At 43.6% G+C, this 20,169-nt stretch overlaps 1 protein-coding gene across 1 annotated transcript in view; it reads right to left on the bottom strand.

Annotated features, from left to right (window-relative positions):
* The window catches only part of col7a1l (collagen type VII alpha 1-like), a gene marked incomplete at both ends in the record, with an annotated part of 222,091 nt that extends 215,635 nt beyond the window's left edge, over positions 1–6,456 (bottom strand). The window contains one exon of the mRNA XM_080753927.1: positions 6,381–6,456. Coding sequence (XP_080610053.1) covers positions 6,381–6,456 — 76 coding nt within the window. The remainder of the gene's footprint in view (positions 1–6,380) is intronic.
* Between the last annotated feature and the right edge of the window lie 13,713 nt (positions 6,457–20,169).

The raw sequence follows: 20,169 nt of genomic DNA, 5'->3' as shown, positions 1-20,169 counted from the left end.
ACTATGGTGAAGGAAATGCAAATGCCCTCTCTTTCCATGCCATACCTGAAGGCAGCATTTTCCGACCACCCTAACCTCAGTAAAATTAACGCTGGTGAATGCTAACCTGGTGAAATGCTATCCTGCCGAACCTAGTCGGACCAACGCTCAGTCCCCGTCCAAACTCTCCTGAACTTGAATGCAGCATTTTATGTTGAAAGAATTGCCCTCTCTGTGTAGAAATCCATGCTGTTACGCCACATCTCCAGTATTCACTTGATTATATGCTTAGTTCAGTGTGGTATCAAGCACCGAAAATGGCCGACCTCCAAGCTCCAAACACGTCGTGACCTTGGAGGTTTCACCAAAAGGCCCTTTTAGAAATGCCTCTCTAATATTCTCTGCACTTCCCTGCCCCTGGTGGTATAGTGACCAGGGGTGGACAGGGCATCTGGCAGACTGTATGCCAGGGACGTGCTGGCCATTGGGAAAAGCCGATTCATTCCCAGCCGGTCCAGGCCGGCCATTAGGAAAAATAAATAAATAAAATGTCGGCCTTTGTTCCATTTTGGGGGCTGGGCGGCCAACAAAGTAAATCATCACTGTCGGGCAGAAACCTCGTATCTCCAAGTTTCAAATTTGTGAATTTTTTCGCAAAGCCCTGCTTCATCATACAAGACCGTCGCACAAAAGTAGTGAAAACAGCAGATCTACAAGCACACAACGCCTCGCACCTGTGCTGGTAGATCGGCTGTTTTCACTAGTTTAAATCATTTTTAAAATGATAAATAGCACACTGTCTTCACTTATAACTTTATTCAGCAACGTTTCGGTCTCTTCAGACCTTCATCAGGCATAAAAATGCCTGGGACTCCTTCTCTCCTCTTAGTATCTATTACACTGTTCCAACGCACCTGTCCTAGTAGGTGTGCAATAGGACCTCTCTTCTAAAATGATAAATACAAAACAAACGGTTTTGGACATACAAGGTTTCCACCCGACAACGACGAAATATAACTCATGTAATTGGCCCACTGGCTTGTCACTTTGTCACAAATCTTTGAGTAGCAGCAGCGCTATAGAGAGAGATCTCTCTCTCTATAGAGCACAATGAGGGCCTCTCCAACTCTTTTTCCTGGGCTGAATCAGGGGCCCAGCACGTCCCTGCTGTATGCCCGGTGGGACGACCATACCAGTGGGCCAGTGGGCCAAAAAAAAAAAAAAAAGTTTGAGGATAGTTAGGGTAATTTTTGGGCAGGGCGGCCACTAAGTAGCCTGTCTGGGCCTATTTTGGAGCGACTATGATAAATCAGAAAATGACCAGACCAATCAGTGACTGCATTTCAACTGAACAGTGCAACACAGTCTCTGATTTCCTCGGTCATTTTCTGATTTCTCATACTCGCTCCCTATCTGGGCCGAAGTCCAGACTGATATACCGTGGAGGAAAGTGTGAGTGAATCTGGCTATAAATGCCAGGCTAGCCACTAAGTGGGGGTGGTCAATCATTAAAGGTGTATTCAGTGATAATGAAAGTGGCCGGGGGTCATCTTGTCACAGCGTGGAAATGTTTAGTTTTTTATAGATTTTCTACACCATTATAATGTTCTTAGACCCAATCACTGAATAATGGTAGGCTTACGTCTCCAGCTTCAGGATATGTATGATACTGATTTACTATGAGACTGTGGCATTTTATGAGTTCAGTAGTTTACAATCTAGGCATCTAGGCATCTAAACATCATAACATAACTACGGCCATACTCTACCCTGATTGATCGAGGACTGGCTGGCCACCTCTGAAAACGGAATCTAGCTATGCTCGCAACACGGGCCATGGTGGAAGTTCTTATATGGTCAGACTCAGCACACATTCTAGTGAGGAGAATGAATGGAAAATGTACCAATTATATTTTTATTTGAATGAAATACAATCACTGAATATACCTTTAACCCTGCAAGGCCCGAATTAATTTCTACTGGCCAATTTTTTTTTTTTTAATCAGATGGTGTTGTAGGAGTCCTAATCACAGGAAAATGTAATTTAAAAAAATAATAATGTTTTTGTAAGGTTTTATAGCCATAAATCATAAATCATAAATCATGCTCTAATTTGCATTTTGGGGATATTTTTCACAATATTAACATATGCACGTGTTCTAGACATTCTAATGATCACGAAAAGAAATATTACATGCATTTCACTTATGTTTTAGTGAGGAATAGCTTCAGTTAAAAAGTGAGATGATGTTCGTCCAGACGCTGGAATTTCAACTTCTCTGGGAGGTGTGAATGTCAGTCTCTGTGGGGGGTATTTATATGCAAATATCGTGGCCAATGGCATTGTAATACTAAACAATAGGATTTAATGGTGATGTTGATGTGAAAAAAGAACAGGAAAACTAATTATAACATTTTTTTTAAAATGATTTAAAAAACGTTGCCAAAAAGCAACGCTGCAGCCTTCCAGGGTTAAGTAGCACTGTCTGGCCCACAGAGCAGAGAGACATCACATGATTGGCCCGCTTGGCTTGTCTATCATCTGAATACCGGCCTTTAGTAGCCCAATGCCCCAATCACATAGCAAGCAAAAGTATCAGATCGACAAGCTCGAAACGGGAAAGGCTCGAGGCACAAACTCACACGTACGCCGTAGTTTGAAATCACTGCACCCCGCCGCGCTGCGAGCTTGTAGATCTGCTATTTTTGAAAAATCGTGAAAATTTGACCCGATTCAATAAGTGTCTTTTGAATCCTTCTAAGGTTTTTATGAAAAACCTATGTTTCTATGTCAGCAATCTGGCCAGCCATCGTCAAAGAAAAGGTCCTTTTCACTTAAATGGAGCTTAGTTAGTCTGTTCTTGAGAGACTACTATGTCAGTGGCTCTCAAACGTTTTCATGTGAAGGACCCCCAAAATGTATTTGGCCACGGTCCCCCATCTCAAAATATTTAGTTCCAGGGACCACCCAGAAGCAAAATTTGAGTTACAAACGTTTGCTTTGAAAATACATATATTCAAAGATTTGCACACATTTTCACAACATTTTCAAAAATAGAAGATCTACAAGCTGTGAGCTTGTATGTCTGCTATTTTTCACTGGTTAAAGCATTCAATAATTCTAGGCCTAAATGGGTTAAATAGAAACTTACAGTAGTTGGAGTTTCCTTAACAACAAATAAATAAAAACTTGTTTGTAAAGTTATCTAGAGACACGCCTCACAAAGATTGAATATCAGTTGCCCTAGGGGAATCTTTGACAGCTGCTGAAAGTTGCATTTTCAGGTCAGGACACCAATTTTAGTATATTTTGATGCCACTGCTTTCAAGTACGCTTTGAATACCAACGCTGGCTGACAGACAGACAGACAGACAGACAGACAGACAGGGGTTGTACGAGAGGTCAGCAGATGGTTCAAATCCCCAGACCCAGGCTGTCTGTCTTGCTCAGCAGGCCCAGGTGTGGAGGTTTAGCACCTGGACTGACAGATGGACATGTACCGTTCACCCTCTGACATCTGCCTTTGATTCAGAAGAACGGTGGAGGCGTTGCGAGACGAAGCAAAAAGAAATCCATGCAACTTGGAAGACGGAGAAAAACTTTGTGAGTCAGTCAGTCAGCTTGGGATAATGGGAGCCCTCCTGGCTCCCAAGTTGTGGAATAAACTCCCTGTCGCACTTAGAACAACGGACTCACTCGCTAGCTTTCGCCGTGGACTGAAGACTCACCTTTTCAGACTCCACCTAAACCCTTAGCACTACAGAAAAATCAGTGACCATACATGAAGCTAGTTAGCATTTGTTTTTTAGGTTTTTAGAACTTTGATTATATTGTGTGTTTTTTTTTCTAGATAGATATCCATTTGCATTTGTTATATTGCTGTTGATGTACTGATATATCATCTTGTTTATTATTTTGATGTTTTTATCTGCTTATTGTAAGTCGCTTTGGATTAAAAGCGTCTGCTAAATAAATGCCTAAACTGTAAACTGTAAACTGTCAGCCAGTCAGTCAGTCAGTCAGTCAGTCATAGGGATGGGACGATAGGTGATATTATCGTTTATCGTGATAAAAAACACTCACAATAATCGTATCGTGGAGATTTAATTTATCGTGATATCATCCTCCATCATGCACTGGGATCAATTCACCTTTTATTTGCAGAGCTGCATATCTGGTACCACTTAAACCCTCTATAATTGATAAAAGGTACTTAAAATATACATACTTGATACAGTATTTTTTTTTTTTTCATTCTCTATCAATGTCTTTGCCAAAGAATAGCCGATCTACAAGCTCACAACGCGTCGCAAAGCGACGCGTTGTGAGCTTGTAGATCTGCTATTTTTTTGGCAAATGTTCCACCCCCAGGATAATGGATTTTGATTATCGCGATAATATCGTAAATCACGATTTATTTTGACGCAATAATCTTGATATGAAAATGTATTATTGTTCCATCCCTAGTCAGTCAGTCAGTCAGGCATGGATCCCGCCACAACCCGCTGTGATTGGCCAGTAGTCGCTGTAATTGGCAGTTCTTCCTTCCTAGCATATGTGCAACTATGTCTAAGGGCTCGTACACACTAGCAACATATTCGCTCCGATTATGCTGTCGCATGCATTTCCTATATTGTTGCGACCCGTGGTCACAGCAATATATCAAGGTCTCTAACCCTGTAACCTCAGTAAACTATGCCTATGCCTAAACCTAAACCCTAACCTCAGTAAAACTATGCCTATGCCTAAACCTAAACCCTAACCTCAGTAAAACTATGCCTATGCCAAAACCTAAACCCTAACCTCAGTAAAACAATGCCTAAAACTAACCTAAACCACAACCTCAGTAAAACTATGCCTAAAACTAACCTTTGCGGGTCTATTGGTGGGGTCTTCCTATAACTTTGGTGGAATATAATCCTCCTGAGTGAGTGAGTGAGTGAGTGAAGTGAGTGAGTGAGTGAGTGAGTAATTTATTCCCAGGGTTTTATTAAAATTCCCTGACTATTTGCCCATTTATTCAAGTAGCGCACGGCCATGAACGAGCGGCCGTTCGTTCGTTCTTTACCCTGTCTGAGCACTGTGAGCAGATGAGGGGTGGTCGCGGGGGTCTACAGTAGCAGCAGCTCCCGTAACGCTGGTCTAAAATCTCAACCACACATAAACAATAATGGCGGAATCCCTTTTCTGGTGGTTCTCAATGCCTGGATCTAGTTTCTCCATTTCTATGCTCTAACCCTGCAAGACCCTAATTCATTTCTACAGGCCAAAAAAAAAAATTAAAAAAATCAGATGCTGTTGTAGGAGTCCTAATCACAGGAAAATGGAATAATGGAATAATGTTTTTGTAAGGTTTTATAGCCATAAATCATAAATCATAAATCATGCTCTAATTTGCATTTTGGGGATATTTTTCACAATAATAACATATGTACATGTTCTAGACATTCTAATGATCACGAAAAAATATATTACAGGCATTTTATGTTTTAGTGAGGAATAGCTTCAGTTAAAAAGTGAGATGTTGTTCGTCCAGACGCTGGAATTTCAACTTCTCTGGGAGGTGTGAATGTCAGCCTCTGTGGGGGGTATTTATATGCAAATATCGTGGCCAATGGCATTGTAGTACTAAACAATAGGATTTAATGGTGATGTTAATATGAAAAAAGAACAGGAAAACTAACTATAACATTTTTTAAAAAATGATTTAAAAAATGTTGCCAAAAAGCAAGGCTGGGCCTTGCAGGGTTAAACCAGGGGTTCCCAAACTTTTTTGGCTCAAGGCACGCCTAGAAATATTTTTTTCATCCGAGGCACCCCTACATTATATTTGTAATTGTCACTCCCACCTTATATTTACTGCATATTTTAGCGATTATGTTGTGAGGAAAACATTGAGATAATAGCCATTTTGGTTGGAACTGACTTAAAATAACGTACTTTATTATATTTAAGTGTCTAAATAAATTCCAACTATGATCAAATTATTTTGCGGCACCCCTGGACAGCTGTCACGGCACCCCAGGGTGCCCCGTCACCCACTTTGAAAACCCCTGCTCTAAACTACCGGTGCGAGCGAGGGACATTTGCGAGCCTCGTTCATTGCAAATGGCTGTCCCCTGCAGTCGTAGCTACTTTTAAGCTACATACTTTGATGGCTAGTTTAAGACAACCTTAAATCCTTAATGTAGCAGTAAAAGAGTTAACACCTCGCCATATGTGATTGCGCCCTGAGTGAGTGAGTGAGTGAGTGAGTGAGTGAGTGAGTGAATGGGTGAGTGAGTGAGTGACTGAGTGACTGAGTGAGTGAGTGAGTGAGTGAGTGAGTGAGTGAGTGAGTGACTGAGTGAGTGAGTGAGTGAGTGAGTGAGTGACACGTTGGTGTCATCAGTATCCCTACCTTCAGTCTGTGCAGCGACGCTGCCATGGGAGACGGAAAGAGAAAGCAAAAAAATCCAAACGCAAGAGTGATCCATCCTCATCCCCCTCGTCCTCTCCTCTCGTCTCCGGCCTGCTCCAATCACGTTCCTTAGTTCCACTGCGCCCTCATCAATTCCAGCTCTTCATTCTCTTCACTAAAAGAGGAAACACACAAGTAGGGCTGTCACGATTATGACATTTTACATGACGATTAATTGTCACTCAAATAAGAGCGATTAACGATTTACTTGTGTATTTGTCGTTGACAATTACATTCCTGTTTGGCTTTTAAGCTTTGAAGTTGCACATGGCAGATTTGACACATTGCACATGGCAGATTTGACACATAACCTAAATATACAAAGACATTACTGACATATTTGACAACTTTATACTTAAAAAAGAACATTGATAGTGGAAATAGCCAATCTACAAGCTCACAACGCTATTTTTTACTTTATTTTTTAATATATGAAAATGTTTCAACGTGGAAACGATTATGAAAAATAATCGCGATTATGTCAAATAAATAATGGCGATCATGTAATAATTGCGACAGCCCTACACACAAGGGAAGAGGGTTTTTGTCTGTGTCACTCAGAATAGTTTTACTTTCCTTTTTCTTTTTTTTTACCTGTGATCCCAATGGATCCGGTTATACTCCCAACACAAGCCCTTGTTAGTGTGTCAGACAATAGTACTTGTCTGACTTTATTTCCATCCATCCATTTTTTTCATCTTTCTAGATACACTTTTTCTTTTTTTTGCCGTGCCACTCCTCCCACTATATTCTGAAGAAAAACCTGGACACTTGACGTTCATTAATTGCGACCGAAGGTCACAGTTTACCATGAGAAATGTCACAGCCTGTGCACGTGTAGACGTGTATACGTATACGCATTTTTACGGTCTATGGGTTTTAACCGCATACCTGAATGCCCATATTTTGTAATGCCCATATATGGGCATGTTCTGACATCACATTGTTGACTAGCATGCAGGGGACTGGTGCAACTGGTCCGATATACGTCACTGGCCAGATGGCCCAAACATGAACCAAACGCCTGGTTTTAATTACAGAACTACTCCGTTTTGAATATCATTCAAGATGACATCTAGACGGTGTATTCTCATTCTAAACTTAAGCATTCTAAAAATATGTCTCTGAAAACATTATAGGCCAGAACAGGGCTGGGCAACTTTAATGGACACTATATTTCCACACTCACTCCAGAGGGCCACTATATTTCCACACTCACTCCAGAGGGCCACTATATTTCCACACTCAATCCAGAGGGCCACTATATTTCCACTCACTCCAGAGTGAGGACCACTATATTTCCACACTCACTCCAGAGGACCACTATATTTCCACACTCACTCCAGAGGGCCACTATATTTCCACACTCACTCCAGAGGGCCACTATATTTCCACACTCACTCCAGAGGGCCACTATATTTCCACACTCAATCCAGAGGGCCACTATATTTCCACTCACTCCAGAGTGAGGACCACTATATTTCCACACTCACTCCAGAGGACCACTATATTTCCACACTCACTCCAGAGGGCCACTATATTTCCACTCACTCCAGAGGGCCACTATATTTCCACACTCACTCCAGAGGGCCACTATATTTCCACACTTACTCCAGAGGGCCAATACATTTCCTGACTCACTCCAGAGGACCACTATATTTCCACACTCACTCCAGAGGACCACTATATTTACACACTCACTCCAGAGGACCACTATATTTCCACACTCACTCCAGAGGACCACTATATTTCCACACTCACTCCAGAGGGCCACTATATTTCCACACTCACTCCAGAGGACCACTATATTTCCACACTCACTCCAGAGGACCACTATATTTCCACACTCACTCCAGAGTGAGGACCACTATATTTCCACACTCACTCCAGAGGACCACTATATTTCCACACTCACTCCAGAGGGCCACTATATTTCCACTCACTCCAGAGGACCACTATATTTCCACACTCACTCCAGAGGACCACTATATTTCCACACTCACTCCAGAGTGAGGACCACGTATATTTCAACACTCACTCCAGAGGACCACTATATTTCCACACTCACTCCAGGGCCATTGTATTTTATATTTAAGTCACACAAAACTGGCAAAAATAGCAGATCTACAAGCTCAAAACGTGTCGCACTGCTATATTTGAATTGGAATCCTGAATAATCTTCATGGTGCATTTACATAGGGCATTTATCCAAGGCGCTTTACATAGATTGTGCATTACATTCACCCATTCACCCACATATTCATACAACGATGGCGGAGGAAACCATGTAAGGCACCAAGGATAAGCTAAGCCTCCCTCCCCCTGAGAGCCAAACGCCCTCGCAGCCTGAGAACACTCACACAGCATGGGGGAAGGAGAAGGTGATTATCAATCTAGAGGGATTCTCCTCCAGCATGTCAACTAGGGGTTCAGAGTCTTGCTCAAGGACTCTCCCACACTAACTCTGGGGGAGCCCGGGATCGAACTGGGAACCCTCCGTGTTCTAAGACGGCAACTCTACCCCTGAGCCACTGCCGCCCCATTTCAATCTCAAATGCATTAGTGAAACTTATGTTAACTTTATGAACTTAAATACAAATACATTGGACATAAAAAAGTCACTTTTTTAACGTTCGCAACTGGTAAAAAAAACTAACCTAGCCCAACCCTACCCTCCCCTGCCCCTTCTTTGTATATACTTACTGTTTGTTTAGAATTACTGTTTTCCTTTTTTTTGTTCTCTCATTTTTATTTTTATTTACATATCTACTGCATAGTAGGCTACTGTGTTCTATTCGTCTGTCATTCAATGTTATATGAGATACTTTAATGGTTTCCTGTGGAAATAAGCTTAGTCTTTTCATGGATCTCCTTTTAGTAGACCTTGTACCAGTGAACCGTACCGTCATGAAACTGTACCTTTTCCTATGCAAACTTCTAATAAAGTCTTCAATCAATCAATCAATCAATCAAACTAAACTAGTCATTAAACTAGTGGTTATGTTTGCTTGTCTGGAATTGAAACAAATCAACGATATATCAGTATTCAGATACTAACCTGTGGGCCAAATTAAGTGAAGGTGGCACTGGGGGCCCCGTTATAAGCAGCGTAGTAACAAGCATGCTGGCACTAGCCTTCTCTCTGGGATCCCTTGCACAGTGTGATGCTAGCAGGCTAACAGCTAGCCCTCTCTGGTATAGCTACACAGCTGCACTGCAGTGAGTGAGATGCCACCGTCCCATAGCCTGAAGGGATGGCGCCTTCTGATTGGTTTGACTGAAACCTCAAAATACAACATACTGTATTTTGAAGTTTCAAAATCATTAATCAGAATGGGGTCTAAGTAATGGAATCAAAGTAACAGTAAAAGTACTCATATTTTCCAAATATCGTCAATCTTTTTGTTTTTCCCCAAAAAACAGCAGATCTACAAGCTCACAATGTGGCGCACCGCACGTTGTCTAGAATCGGCTATTTTCAAATGGCCGGAATATACCTGTACCGTATGTATGGGAATGAATTGGTTAATGTATGTTTTGTGATGATATACAAAATAACAAGTAACTCGAGTTTTCATGGTAAAAGTAGGCCTACAACTTTGGAGCTGAAATAAAGTGAGAAACAGATGTACCTATAGAACTACAAGAATAATTCAGGTATTACAAAATGCACTGCCATAATGCAACAATCAAAATCACATACTTAGAAGGATCCAAAGAAAAAAAGCATCAGAAACGGTAAGTTTTAACTTTAAAAATACATGACATTTCGGGAGACAGACAGACAGACAGACAGACAGACAGACAGACAGACAGACAGACTCAAATCCCTGAGTCTAGACTTGCAGAGCAGCCCCAGGTGTGGATAATATTTAGCACCTGGACAAAATGTGACAGTCAGGTACAGGTGGAACCAGGGGCGTCACAAGGGCGCGTCACAATTTTTGAAAAGTCATGAAAATGTGTGCAAATCTTTGAATAATATGTATTTTTTAAGTGACCATTTGCAACTCAAATTTTGCTTCTGGGAGGTTTCTGGACTAAGTATTTTGAGATGGGGGTCCGTGGCCAAATACGCATCATTTTGGGGGTCCTTCACATGAAGCACAGCTGACATAGAAACATAGGTTTTTCAAAAAAACCTTAGAAGGATTTGAAATATTCAAAGACTTGCACACATTTTCACGATTTTTCAAAAATAGCAGATCTACAAGCTCGCAGCGCGGCACTCGGTGCCGCGCTGTGAGCTTGTATGTCTGCTATTTTTCAATAGTTAAAGCACGGAATAATTGAGGTCCAGAATTTGGTGCGACCCAGAATTTGGTGCGACACCCCAGGGTGTAACTAGAACAGCACTCTGTCGAGGTGACAACTTGTGCCCTGTGCACAAGTAGGCAAGTTTGGCCATACATGGCCTACTTGTGCGCCAGCAGAGCACGCCATGAGGTGTGCCCTGCTGGCCTCATTGGATGTTAACGAAGACATCGCCAGGAATGCTGGTCCCTCATTGGCTGAACACCCACTTACTGCCAGGGGCCACAAGGTGCCGCTAGAGTGCCAGACATTTCTGCATAGGCCTTCGCTCTAACTTCCGTCTACACAGGCAGTAGTGGCTTGGGCTTTCACTGCAAACACTGTTATGAACGAAGACCGGAGGAAGTGAGCTAACAGTTAGCTATTAGCTTCTTTATTTTTTAGAAGCCCGATCTGAAGCTATTTAGCCGCCAAAAAACTTTGTCGCTGCCCTGGGAACACAGTTCAGAGAAAAAGGTCTCTAAAGATGTGAGTTTGTATTGGAGTCGGCGGCGCGGTGCAGCGGCGTTACCCGATTATGGGCCGATGTAAACAGAATCGCGGCCCGGGGCATGGATGGAAAATTAGACCGGGGCTTCGTTGAGGCCCCCGATTAATTAATTAATTTTATTAAATATCCCGGACTAGATCGGGATAGGCACCCCGGAATACGTCGCGCCGCCGACAGTATAGATTGAGTTTTTTTGGGGGGGCTCTAAACTTTATTCTAAACCATTTTCAATGGAATAAATCGTCGGACCATCTAGAATCACTCGTTGGAAAGCGTAGGACGAGCCAGGACCACCCACATCTCTACAAGCAGCTCAGGGTAAGTAAAATAGCAAAAAGAACATTGTATTGGATAATTTGGTTTGAAAAAATCCCGAACTTGTCCGGGATAGGCACAAGAAGGGTTAATGATGATGTTGCCAGAGATGCTGGTCCCTGATTGGGCTACGGTCTTCAACAAGGACACGTACGTACACACACACACACACACACACACACACACACACACACACACACACACACACACACACACACACACACACACACACACACACACACACACACACACACACACACACACACACACCTACCCAGCAGATCGCAGTACTTGCGCACTCTGCTATTGCCCAAGTAACAAGTACACCCTTAAAAATAGGCTACATACAATAATGCATTCCCGGTACAATTCCAGTCATGTAGTGAAATATTCCCCCCTTCTCAGAATAACAAGCTTCCATCCTCCAGATTCAACCTTATCTAACGTCACTGTCGGGCAGAAACCTCGTATCTCCAAGTTTCAAATGAGTACGCCTTTGTGGTAAAGTAAACCCCTGCTTCATCGTACAAGTGTGGCTCAAAAGTAGTGAAAATATCAGATCTGCAAGCACACAACGCCTCGCGGCGCGAGGCGTTGTGTGCCTGCAGATCTGCTATTTCCGCTGTTTTAAAATCATTTTAAAATTGATAAATACAAGACGAACGGTTTTGGACATACAAGGTTTCCACCCGGCCGACAACCAACGATAAACCTGGCTGCTGGGGTCAGGGTGAAGCTGGGAGGTGAAACACATGCAGCTGCAGCCTGCATGGAGGATGCGAGCCAAATCCTCCAGCCCTCCAGGAGGCCAAATCCTGCAGGCCCCAAGCCCAGGAGGAGGCACACATCTTGGGCAGGAGGATAAGCTAAGCCTCCCTCCCCCTGAGAGCCAAACGCCCTCGCAGCCTGAGAACCCTCACACAGCATGGGGGAAGGAGAAGGTGATTATCTATCTAGTGGGATTCTCCTCCAGCACGTCAAGGACCCCCAAATGTATATAGCCTCCTATGTATTTGGCCGCAGACTGACCCTTCATTTAACTCTGCTTTAACTATTGAAAAATAGCAGATATACAAGCTCACAGCGCGGCACTCGGTGCCATGCTGTGAGCTTGTTGATCTGCTATTTTTGTCGTGAAAATGTGTGCAAATCTTTGAATATATGTATTTTTAAGCGAACGTTTGTAACTAAAATTTTGCTTCTGGGGGGTACCTGGAACTAAATATTTTGAGATGGGGGTCCGTGGCCAAATAAATATCATTTTGGGGGTCCTTCACATGAAAAGGTTTGAGAACCACTGACATAGTAGTCTCTCAAGAACAGACTAACTGAGCTCCAGTTAAGTGAAAAGGACCTTTTCTTTGACGATGGCTGGCCAGATTGCTGACATAGAAACATAGGTTTTTCAAAAAATCTTAGAAGGATTCAAAAGACACTTATAGAATCGGGCCAAAATTCTAATTTCACGATTTTTCAAAAATAGCAGATCTACAAGCTCGCAGCGCGGCACTCGGTGCCGCGCTGTGAGCTTGTATATCTGCTATTTTTCAATAGTTAAAGCATAAAATAATGATACACAAAATGTGTACCCGTTCTAAATGGGTTAATATTTAAATGTATAAATTGATAGAAATCTAACAACAAAACTAAGTATTTCCTTGGCTATTGAAAGTATTCCATAAAGTCTTGCACTGGCCGTCCGCCCAGCAACAAGGCCGCCTCGGAAAAATAAGTAGTTGTTGATCAAATACTATCAGTTTTCGGTTACTGCGTTGTCTATTTCTCGCTTCAGACGTTTTCAGAAACTTTCTAGAGAGCAATGTTTAGTTGTAAATGACACTGTTGCTTACATGGCTGTCATGTTGGATACAGCATAACATCTGACTGACTGATTGTTGAGACTGAGGGACCATGACCAATACATTGCATGTAATGTGAAAATACAAATACAGTACATTTGAAACCTGGGTTACACTTTGATTTAGATATAGGTCTGTTATAGAGTGGAGCGGCTCATTATCCAGAAATAACACCACTGATTTCATCGATCGATCAATCAAAATCAAGCATTCAACCAAGCCGTGTAACAAGTTGCAAATGGCACATCCCCAGTATAAGGGCTTGATCATATCTTTGCCAATATATTTGCCAATCTTCTAGCTTGTAGGTCTACTATTTTGGCTATTTATTTGTGCCCTTTTAGAAATGTCTATCTGCGCCCCCTCCAACATTCTCTGCACGTCCCCTGATGTGCATTTCATGCACAGCCGGCCTAGGTTGCGTGTTACGTATGTGCATGTGCATGTGCATGTGCATGTGCATGTGCATGTGGTCAAAAGGCACAGCACCGTGTCAAATCTGCAATAACACACACCATGTGTGTTCAATCGGAGCTTCCACCTGCTCCACTGTGTATGTGTGTGCGTGTTTGTGTGTGCGTGTGTGTGTGTGTGCACGCACGCGTAGGACACACGACACCATTGCAAATTTGCATCAGCAGGCACCATGTGTCCATATCTTATCTCTAGAAGTATGCAAGCTTTACCCCCACATGAGCGTGCGCGCACACACACACACACACACACACACACACACACACACACACACACACACACACACACACACACACACACACACACACACACACACACACACACACACACAGTTTTACTTGTAACAGCTATTTCAATATTGCAGTATTGACACTTCTACTTTTATAAAAAAGCTGCCCCTTGTGAAGTGAGCAGTGCTGATGATGTCAGGCACGTGCAGACATAGACATCAAAGGGGGCTTGAGCCCCTGCCCTTTTATCCATCCATAAAAAGGTGCCCTCTCCAGAACCATGGATGCAGTTTTTACTATGGTGAAAGAAATGCAAGAGTTCCATGCCATACCTGAAGGCAGCATTCAATAGAATTGCCTTGTCCAAACTCTCCTGAACTTGAATGCAGCATCCTATGTTGAAAGAATTGCCCTCTCTGTGTAGAAATCCATGCCTTTATGACACATCTCCCCATGCTTAGTTCAGTGTGGTATCAAGCACCGGAAGCGACCTCCAAGCTCACAAGGTGAGCTTGGAGGTCGGCTATTTTCAATATTTTCAACCAAAGGCCCTTTTAGAAATGTCAGCCCCTGCCTCTCTAACATTCTCTGCACGTCCCTGGATGATGATGATGGACCAGCATGACAGGATAGGGACATACACAACACCAGTATTTGATATGGAAAAACATTTGGAAAAACACACAGACATACACAAAGTCTCGTAATGGAGCGTAAAGAATTGAGTACTTCTTCTAACATGGAACCAGGGACGTGCTGGCCATTGGGGAAAGCAGGACAACTCCCGAACGGCCGGTTCATTCCCAGCCGGTCCAGGCCGGCCATTAGGAAAAAAATTTAAATAAAATGTCGGCCTTCGTTCCATTTTGGGGGCTGGGCGGCCAACAAAGTAAATTGTCACTGTCGGGCAGAACCCTCGTATCTCAACCCATTCTCACTCCCTTTGCTTCACCCTCCCGACGCCGTATCTTTCTTTCCTTTGCTTCACCCCTGTGAAGTTTTGGGAGTGACTATTGCGTCTAGGGTGCGACGGAGACGGGGAGTTTTTGGACGAGACAGAGTCTTAGTACGCATGCGCCGACATGTGTTTACTGGAATATTTTTCACTGACGGCCGTCACGGGGAATCGAACCCCGGTTTTTGTGCTTTTATCTTTGACAAAACGTGGAATGATAACGTAGTCCCTTCTTTGAGCCACATTCGGAGGCGGAAGCAGTCCCCTGGTCAAGATTTACTATTCTGTCCATAACGGCACGTAATTCGGTAACGCGGCTGAGTCGGCTCATGCGCCGTTCCCGTTCGGGGTCATCGGCGCCTGAGACGGAGTCGCTCCGTCGTTTATAGTGGCGTGAACGGTAGCGACGGGTGGCTGGTAAACCAAGAAGCCTTCAGAGCGGTATCGAATCCCGCATCAGGAACTACTTTTTTTTCTTTCTTCTTAGACCACCCAATGCGTCTAACCCTTGAGACATTAGGCAATCCGTCCGCGTCTATGGTGAGTAGGGGTGTCTTCTAAAAATCGACGGATCGACGCGTCGTTTTAAGCCCCGGGAATCGACGCCAATTGTTTGAGTCGAAGCGAAAATATATATTTTTTTATATCACCAGTTAGCCTACTACTGCCAGTACTGCGGTGCACTGCTGGACTGGTGTGGTGTCATGTACTTCCAATGAGAAGTAGCAATTGGCGAACAGTTATTTATTGTCTCGCACCAGCGTCGGGTTGAAAGTGAGACGGAACGGCCAGAACGGTTCAGACCGCCGCTTCGTTAAAACATTCAGAGCCGGGAAGGTGTTCCGTTAAGAGGAGGAAGCACGCTGTCAAAATCCCATATTAGATAACCTGCCACAGCACAAACGCGCGTCCACGAAGTAGTAAACAATCTTCTAAAGTCAAATTAACATACACAAGTGTAGGCTACAAGTTACATTTTCTAATTAAAGTGCTTCTGAATTGTTCCAGTGTTGTAATCCATGATGAATGATTGTGTTTCGCTGTGTTTGCGTCCATGACATGTCCACAGTACTGCTGGCTCAAGCGGGAGCTATGCCTCCACCTGTTTATGATCCTTTTCTGAAATGAATCCGTTCTCGACACTGACTCATTACTCTGTCAGTGCTCTGTGTCCCGCGACTGCGGACTGGATCCCATCGTTCATTTAAAAGAGCCGTTCAAGAGAGCGGAATCGTTCGCGAATGTCTCATCTCTACTGCACGCTGCAGACAGTGCAGAGAGACGGGGCAGAGTTGAAACAGCGGAGATGTTTTATTTGTTTTAACGGTGTGTTATAACTCTATGGTTGTACACTGCTATGCAGATAACATTTGTGCTCGCGCACCGATATCACCGAAAACACTGTGTATTCAATTCATCTCTTAATGTATTATTCTATTAGACTATTATGTTGACGTGGTTTAAAGCAACACTTTTTTTTTTCTTTTTTTTTACACAAAGTAGACTATAAAACGATGCGTCGACGCGTCGGATTAACCCCCGCGACTCGAATCGACTTCATAAATCCTGTGTCGAAGACAGCCCTAATGGTGAGAAGCATTCGGTATTTAAGATCGCGTCAGTTGTATGACGCAATAGGGGTGAGAATCTGTTGCGTATCTCCAAGTTTCATATTTGTAAATTATTTCGCAAAGCAAAGCCCTGCTTCATCATACAAGGCTGTCGCACAAAAGTAGTGAAAACAGCAGATCTACAAGATCACACAACGCCTCGCAGATCGGCTGTTTTCACTAGTTTAAATCATTTTTAAATTTATAAATACAAAACAAACGGTTTTGGACGTACAAGGTTTCCCCTCGACAACGACGAAATGTAATTGGCCCACTGGCTTGTCACTTGTCATGATCTGAAATGGCAAATCTTTGAGTAGCAGCAGCACTATAGAGAGAGTTCTCTCTCTATAGCGCACAATGAGCCTCTCCAACTCTTTTTCGCGGGCTGAATCAGGGAAATGCGGGCTAGGATGAGAGGCTGCTGTTTAAAAAGCCATAGGTCAGGATGAGAACACATTCTCTACCTGGTCCTTGACAGCCAGGCTAGTCCTGAACAATACGCACGGCCAGGGAAACTGTCCAGGAGTCCTAAACAATATTCAGGAGCCTGGACATTACAACAAGCACTGATTCATCAGATGGAGAGGGAGAGGGACATAAATTACCTTTGTTTTGGATTAAGCCGTGACTCTATCCTTTATACTTATATAAATGACCGTGGGAATAATCGAAGTTCAGGTGCAAAAGCAATGGAAGCCCCATAAAAGTTCCTGCACCGTAGGTAGGTAGGTAGGTGGGTTGCCCCGGGGGGCAGTCGGGGGGGGGGGGGGGGGGGGGGGGGGGGGGAGAGAGAGAGAGAGAGAGAGAGAGAGAGAGAGAGAGCACAAAGACTGAATTTAACCCATTTAGGCATAGAATAATTGTATGCTTTAAATCAGGGGTCTTCAACATTTTCAGGCCAAGGACCCCTAGTTGAGAGAGTGATGAAGCAGGGACCCCCACAACCTGTTTATAGATTCCATATAGTTTCATTGTTTGACAGCACAATCATCACTATTTGTGGCTAAAGTTCTCTTAATATGGACACTAGGGTTCAAGTAGTTAATATAAAAAAGGAGAAAAAACTTTTCTATCACTCAAAGATTTGGAGGACCTCCTGTAGTAACTCTGAGGACCCCTAGGGGTCCCGGACCCCCTGTTGAAGACCCCTGCTTTAAATATTCAAAAATATCAGTTCTACAAGCTCACAGTGCGGCACCGAGTGCCGTGCTGCGTGCTTGTAGATCTGATATTTTTTTCAGTCAGACAGTCAGAGAGAGAGAGAGAGAGAGAGAGAGAGAGAGAGAGAGAGAGAGAGAGAGAGAGGGCAAGAGAGAGAGAATTCCAGAGACTTCAGCCTCAAGGCTACAGGTCTTCAGACTGTGTGTAATGTAGTCAGAGAAACATTCTGTACCTGAGGACATGTGTGTCATGTACAGATACAAGGCCAGCTTACACAACTACTGTTACGTGTGTGTGTGTGTGTGTGTGTGTGTGTGTGTGTGTGTGTGTGTGTGTGTGTGTGTGTGTGTGTGTGTGTGTGTGTATATGTGTCACTTTGCATGGTATCAAACACGATACACATGCATCTCTCCTTGTATGGTAAATAGTGCCTTTATCCAAGGCGCTTTACATAGATTGCGTATTACATTGACTCATTCACACACACACATTCATACGCCGATGGCAGAGGAAACCATGCAAGGCACCAACCTGCTCACCGGGAGCAACTAGGGGTTCAGAGTCTTGCTCAAGGACTCTTCTACACAAACTCTGGGGGAGCCCTCTGTGTTCTAATGGCGGTTTCTCTACCCCTGAGCCACTGCCGTAAATGGGCCGCTCTGTCCGTGACATGAACTGTGGTGAAGTCTATGACGTTAGTCTCGTGTGATGTTAGTTTTGTACTGCATACATACAGTAGCACATAGGGACCTATACACAAAGTCAAACGTAGGAGCGGTTTGCACCGCTCAAACAGAAACAATCGTATCATGGTCTCATATGGGATTATTATATGGTTGCTGTTGGACAGAAGGACATATAGAGTCTGCACACTGGTTAAGCTCCATACGTTTATTGCTGGTCAACCTTTCGATCTTAATATCTTCATCAGGACATAAAGCATGAAGATCTCTTAAGATGAAGATCTGTTAAGATCGAAACGTTGACCAGCAATAAACTTATGGAGCTTAACCAGTGTGAACACTCTATATGTCCTTCTTGATGATTCTGCTTGTCTAGCACCTGGGCCACGGATGTGCGTGCACTGCTTTCTTCATGCTGTTGGATAGAAACCTCCCAACTTAACCTTTTTAACTTTTTAACGTTGTAACGTTTTGTTTTTCCCGTAGGCCTAAATGAACGCCCCTTCTTGACTACAGCGGCACACAAAAGTAGCAAAAATAGCTGATCTACAAGCTCAAAACACGTCGCATCGCAAAGTGCTTTGAGCTTGTTGATCGGCTACTTTTGACTCCTGAAAAGCAAGGAGTTTTGTAACATGTGAGGTTTCCATGCCGACAGAGAAAAAAAACATCACAAATTCACAATGGCAACAAATCAAACAGGATGGCCGGAAGACCAGAAACGTCTGAGCAGCTCCAGGTGGCTCTGATGACCACCAGCTGGTTGCGTGGAAAACAAGGAACCGGACCGCACTGGACCGGACCAGTGTTGGCCAGTGATTCTGCGAGAGGAATAAGCAGCCATGATCCATGAAAAGCAGTCCAGAAAGTAATGTCTGTACGTCTTCTACTGCAGGGTTTCCCAAAGTGGGTGCCGGGGCACCCTAGGGTGCCGTGATGCCAGTCCAAGGGTGCTCCAGAATATTGATAACATTTGGAATCAGGGGCGTAGCCACGGGTGGGCCTGACTAGGCCTAGGCCCACCCATTTCGTTTTTGTGCCCACCCAAAAAAAATCTTAAAAAAAAAAAATTATAAATATATATTTTTTTATTTTTTATTTTTTTTTTATAATATATTAAGTCATTTTGATAATAGTCGCATCCTTACAACAACTAAAATAACTGGCCGAGCCCTCCCCAAATATAATTAATACTAATAAGTATAAAAGCACGCAGTCACCACCCATCGGCCCTAATAGAGACAACTGGGCCGGCCCGGTCCATTATCCATTGTCATTAAGGGGGGGGTGGTGAATTGATTGTGACTGGTAGAGGGAGGTAGAGACTCCATTCCCCCTGCTCAAGTGGTTTGCTCCTTACGTCATGTAACTCGTTCAAAAAATGGTGGCGGGATTTACCTTAATAGAAGATGGAACCAGCGTTCAACCATGCGTGCAAATTGCAGAGAATGTAAGATATAAAAACCGAAAATGTCTGGAGGCAGATGCAGCTCAGCAGCAGCCTGGTGAAAAGAATGATTTTATCAGCACGGGCGAGGAGGCGTCGCTACCGGCCGTAGTGCTGTCTACATCGGATGATCTACCCACAACCAAGTCACCTATTGTCGGGTCGTGGAGCTATCAGAGCCCGGCGCT

This window comes from Nannobrachium achirus (genome assembly GCF_963921795.1).
Source record: "Nannobrachium achirus genome assembly, chromosome: 23".
In the NCBI taxonomy this organism is placed as follows: Eukaryota; Metazoa; Chordata; class Actinopteri; order Myctophiformes; family Myctophidae; genus Nannobrachium; species Nannobrachium achirus.
This window is presented reverse-complemented; position numbering and strand designations above follow the sequence as displayed.